The sequence below is a fragment of the Oryctolagus cuniculus genome, chromosome 1 (assembly GCF_051225735.1).
Source record: "Oryctolagus cuniculus isolate XC-2025 breed Fujian yellow rabbit chromosome 1, ASM5122573v1, whole genome shotgun sequence".
Lineage (NCBI taxonomy): Eukaryota > Metazoa > Chordata > Mammalia > Lagomorpha > Leporidae > Oryctolagus > Oryctolagus cuniculus.
The window spans coordinates 61,144,759-61,150,184 of record NC_142867.1 but is presented as its reverse complement, the minus strand read 5'-3'; the positions used below and the strand labels follow the sequence as shown (position 1 = coordinate 61,150,184).

Below are 5,426 nucleotides of genomic sequence, written 5' to 3'. Positions count from 1 at the left end.
AGAGAACTGGCTCGGAAGAGGAGCAACCGGGTCTCGAACCAGCACTCATATGGGATGCCGGCGCATCAGGTCAGGGCATTAACCCGCTGCGCCACAGCACCGGCCCCTTTCCTTCCTTTCTTTTTTTCCTTTTAATTTTCTGATATGCTTTCAACTTACTTGCAATCACAGGCTAAATACTTCACTAAATAGAGTGCTCAGCAAGTAAAAAGTAGAATCTTTGTTTTCATTTTAGTTGTCACTCAGGTAGTCTCTTTATTGCTTTCCTCAGGTACTTTACAAGGGTGCTGCTATGAAGGCTTGCAATGCCACACAAGGCCGCCCTTCCTTCTTCATTCTCCAAGGCATTCCTGGAATGGAGGACAAACATAGGTGGATATCTATCCCCTTCTCCTCCATGTACTTCATCACTGTGCTTGGGAACTGTACCATCCTCTTCACCATCTCCACAGAGCGCTCGCTGCACAAGCCCATGTTCCTGCTCCTCTACCTTTTGGCCCTCACTGATCTGGGTATGTCCACAACCACCATCCCTAAGGTGCTATGCATCTTCTGGTTTGGGCAGAGTGAGATCAGCTATGAGGGCTGCCTGGTACAGCTGTTCTTCATCCACTCCATCTCTGTCATGCAGTCAGCTATCCTGATGACCATGGCCTTTGACCGCTATGTGGCCATCTGTGAGCCCCTGCGTTATGCCACCATCCTTTCCAATAGTCGTGTTGGGCTCATCAGCCTAGTGAGTTTGCTGAGAGCCATCCTGTTTATTCTCCCCATGCCCATTCTCCTCCAGCAGATGCCCTTTCATGCCAATCGTGTCATCCCCACCACCTACTGTGAACACATGGCTGTGGTGAAGATGGTGTGTGCAGACACCACCGTCAACCGGATATATGGTCTGGTTGTGGCCTTGCTAGTGGTTGGGCTGGACATCTCAGCTATTGCCTCATCTTACGTGTTAATCATCCGGGCTATCATGCGTCTGTCTTCTAAGGAAGCCCACCACAAAGCAGTCAACACCTGCACCACACACATCAGCGTCATGCTTGTCTCTTACACCCCTGCACTTTTCTCTTTTCTCTCTCATCGATTTGGTCAAGGCATTCCATCCCATGCCCATACCATTCTAGGCAACCTCTACTTCCTTATACCTCCAATGCTCAATCCTATTATTTATGGAGTGAAAACCAAGGAATTTCGAGACAAAGTGATCAAATATAGTTGCTGGAAGAAGGAACCTATCACCATTCCCCATGGTCAGAAATGTGTTTGATAATCCAGCAGTTGTGAGTATGAAAAAAAAATACTAAGTGGATGTAATTCCTGGGGGAATTGGATAGTGGTAGAAATATGTCATATGGACAGATTAGTTGTCAGAATGTTTGTCCTTGGATAGAGAAACTATGACAGAGGACAACTTCTTGTTCTCACTAATTCCAAAGCAAGGCAGTATTTCCTGTGAAATGAAAATGATATATGATTTCCAAACCTGACATAATGTTTGGGCAAATTATATGTGACAGTTTATGTTAAAACATTTTAAACAATTTCACACACTGAACCTATGTAAGATGAGTTAGAATGATTCAATATGAGTAGAAGATGGAAGCAAACGAATAGCTTGTCCATCATCAATGAATGGCAGAACACCAGTTTCTTCTCCAAGGAAAAACCAAGTGTGTGGTTGTGTATATATACCTGTGTGTTCAAGGAGAGAGTGAAGGTGAAGAAGATTGTTTAGAGAAAATGAGAACAGATAAAGAAAGTTTAAAACTGAAAAAATTCATTATTTTATTATTACGGCTGCACTAGGCTTGCATTTGGCCAATAGGATTTGCTTCTCTGGAAATTTTCAATTTCCAGAGAAACTTCAAAGGAAAAGGGAAAAATGAGAAACTCCCAGGATTAGCTAAATTCATACTTAAAACACTTAGAGTAAACTTTTGTGCTTGTCTCAACTTATTCCAGCATCTGACAAAATTCTCTTATACACACAATTATGAGAATGTCCTGTTAAGTGTCCTGGTTATAAAAAGACATTTGTATGCTGAAAATCTTTGGTCCTGGCAATTTTGCTGGAACCCCAGGAAGAAACTGCAAACAAGTAGTTGGGATGGCATCTGTAGTTCATATCCTGTAAGTCACCACAAATGTACAGGAAGAAACAAACCCTGAATAAAATGCTATGGTTAATAATTTGTGACAAATCAATAGCTTATTGTGAAAGATTCAAGGCAATCATCCCATTGATCAGTTGTAGCAGAAAGCTTACCTTTCTTAGAAACATGAATTGTTTTCTGATTCAAACGGGATTGAGGTACAAAAGTAGAGAGTCCAAATACTTTGAAATGTTATCATTCTAGTTCATTTTACTTTCTTTTTTACCCTCTGGTGAGGTTTTTAAATAAAAACTAGAAGAATTTTAGCTGAAATTACAGGCAAAAGATATATTTACAACAGAGCACAGTATATATCAACAGAAATGTGCCATGAAAGCTGACAGCAACAGCTGATTTTGGAAAAACTCAGAGAACTGGAGAAAAATCAGAAAGCATAGGAAGGAAAGCTCAATTAAGTCTGCTCTTTCTTGCTTGGGCTTTTTTCCCTTTCCTTTAAAGTTTCATTATTCTATTACATTTATAATTTGTCAGGAATGGGTGTTAGCCTAGCAGTTAAGATGCCTGCCTCCTACTAAAACTGTGACATGACACTAATATTAGTTGACTTACTTTTGTGTTGATATAATTTTCCCTAATTACGCAAAAATGAAACATTATTCATGTGATTCTATATCTTGGTCAAGTTCAAATCACTTTATTTTTGCTAAGTATTTAGAAGTTGAATTAGTGCAGGGTCTATTTCTTTCATCACCGTCTCCTTTTATAGAAAATTTAAGCCTTGAAATGGTTCCAAGAACCAAATAAAAATATTAAGAAATAAGTATGCATAATTACATTAGTTGCTATACAAATCAATGATATCCAATAAATTATCAGGGAGGCATCACCTCCGACTAGAGAGATGATAGAGTGTAGTGGCAAAAGAGTTTTCAGCATGGGAGAATCTAAGTCTTGAGTTCCCCAGAAAGGAGGGCCTAACCTCAAATCTTGTGTATGAGTGGCTTATTTGGAAATGTGATGAACGGAGTGAGTATGCAAAACAAGAACGGAGAAAAAGCAAGTAAAAGGACTCATTTATCATCACTACTAGTGGAGGCTGCAGTCCAGCCCTGCCAGGATCACCTGAGGAGCCATATAAAACTATGTCTCAGAGTCATCTTACCCATGGATTAAAGGATTTTACCAATTGGATTTATGGAATTCATGGGATGTCTGACTGGTGCTAACTAACCCATATTTCTGGATTATGAATGCAAGAAGGCAGAGCTGGTTGGTGGAGGTGTCCTACACCATGGATTTAGGAAAGTCCCATATCAAGAAATTATAGGTAATAGGTCTGACCTGAGGCCAGCTTTCTGAATATACCTACATAGATCTGTCATAGCAGCAGAGGCTGTTAAGAGGTAAGGCCAACAGCGTTATGATATGTAAAGATTGAGTAACAGAACAATCTGTGTGACTGACTATAGTGCCAACAGATTTTGGGATTAATAGAGAGCTCACACTTTCAGCTAAGATCATGAATCCACACCACAGAAGCTTTTCCTAAAGTTTTTCTATTTTTAGTACCCAAATCTTCAAAATTATGAAACTCAATTTCTCCAAACATTATAGCTAATTGATGTTACCTTAAAAGATGTTCTTCAAAGAAGATTTAAAAGGCTCCTAGAAAGAAGAGATTCTGTAAATGTGCACAGTTCTCCTCAGTCTTTGTTTCTGAGTCTTATTTTTCACACAGAGCTAAGAAAGATGCTATTATCATTAGTTTTTTGCTATCCGTTATTTGAGTCATTGTTGTTAAGGGTACTTAAAGGTTCTTGGTAAAGTGATCAAATGTGTAAGATTTATAACGTGATCTAAAAGTCTTTCTATTCCCACATTGCTGTATTTTATAGTTCTATGGATAGCGGTACTAATTTGATTATTCATAAAATAGGAGCAGGTAAGAGGAGAGAAACTGAGCAGATACACATTAGCCCAAATAGTTAATATCAGACGAATGAGCACTGCAATTAAGTAGGTCGTGCACTGTAGGGGAAGAAAACGTCATCAGAGTTTAGATGATTTCAATATAAACTATGGATACAGCCGTCAGTTGTAATACAGCATAGCTATCTCAAAATCAGTCTGATTTCATGGAAGTCCCATTCTGGTACTGAAATGTGGCTATAATATAATCAGAGAAAATGTAAGCAGTGGTTGACAAGTGATCAATTTAAAATATTTTAGTTTATATTATTTTCTTCTATCCTATTGTGTTTTAGATGGCTACATTTTACCTATTTGCTATAATGCTGATAAAATCAATAAATTTTAGTTTTATATATTTTAGAAAGGATACTCTATTTTTTAATAAACACAAAGCATCACAACAGTTTTCCCCACTCTATATTAATGAGACATTACATCTTGTTTAGATAACTTAAAATCCTAAAATCTAGGAATGAGCAACTAACAAGTGAATACATGTTACAACTTGGAGACCACTATATATCTGGTGGTGGAATATTTCAAATTTCAACAATTTACTAAGTATGAACTTAAGAAAAAAAGAACAAGGTTTTTACATGTCTTTGATAGTTCAGAATACATGATGACGGTTAATTTCTAGGCAAAATTGAGTTATAGTTTACAATTAACACAAATGCAAGAACATTATTTTGAATTGTTTTGTTTATCCATGTGTTTACTCAATAATATTTCTTAGTGACTATTTCAAAGCAGCAGGAATTGACCTATTTTATTTTATTTTTTTAGCATTATAGCATTTCTTTGTGTGTTTGGTCAATGTTTACTTAACTAATCACCCATTAATGGACAGATATTTGCTTCTAACCTTCTACTGTTTAGAAAGCTATATGAACATCATATTATACTGACTATATTTTTTTACACTAAGTAAGTATTATTACAAATAAATATGTCACAAACCATATGTTCGCTTTTTACTTTCTTATTGTAGTACTTCTTGCCTAGGCATCAAAATACACAGCATGTAAAAATTAAAATTTAAAGTACATAATATAAAAATCCTGTAATATGATCCCTGGCAATATTGAAAAATTATATTTATTCATTTATTTTCATTTTATTTGAAAGACAGAGAGATAGAGACAGAGAGGCAGAGAGATCTCCTACCTGCTCACTTACTTCCCAAATGCCTGCATATAAATGGCCCTGGACTGGGCCATGCCTCAGCAAGGAGCTCAGAACTTCATTTGGGACCTGGTTTTGAGTGGCAGAAGTCTGAGCTATCTCCTGCTGCTTCCAAGAGTGTGCATTAGCAGGAACCTGGGTCAGAAATGGAGC

General features: G+C 37.5%; 1 protein-coding gene across 1 annotated transcript; it reads left to right on the top strand.

Annotated features, from left to right (window-relative positions):
* Positions 1-249: 249 nt before the first annotated feature.
* On the top strand, positions 250-1,270 carry LOC100353895 (olfactory receptor 52E4-like). The gene has a single exon (XM_089305625.1). The coding sequence runs from the start codon at positions 293-295 to the stop codon at positions 1,268-1,270; it is 978 nt and encodes a 325-aa protein (XP_089161751.1). The 5' UTR covers positions 250-292.
* The last annotated feature ends 4,156 nt before the right edge of the window (positions 1,271-5,426 follow it).

Bases quoted from the DNA above. Each gene is read 5' to 3' on its own strand.
- LOC100353895 (XM_089305625.1), top strand. From the start codon at position 293: ATGAAGGCTTGCAATGCCACACAAGGCCGCCCTTCCTTCTTCATTCTC.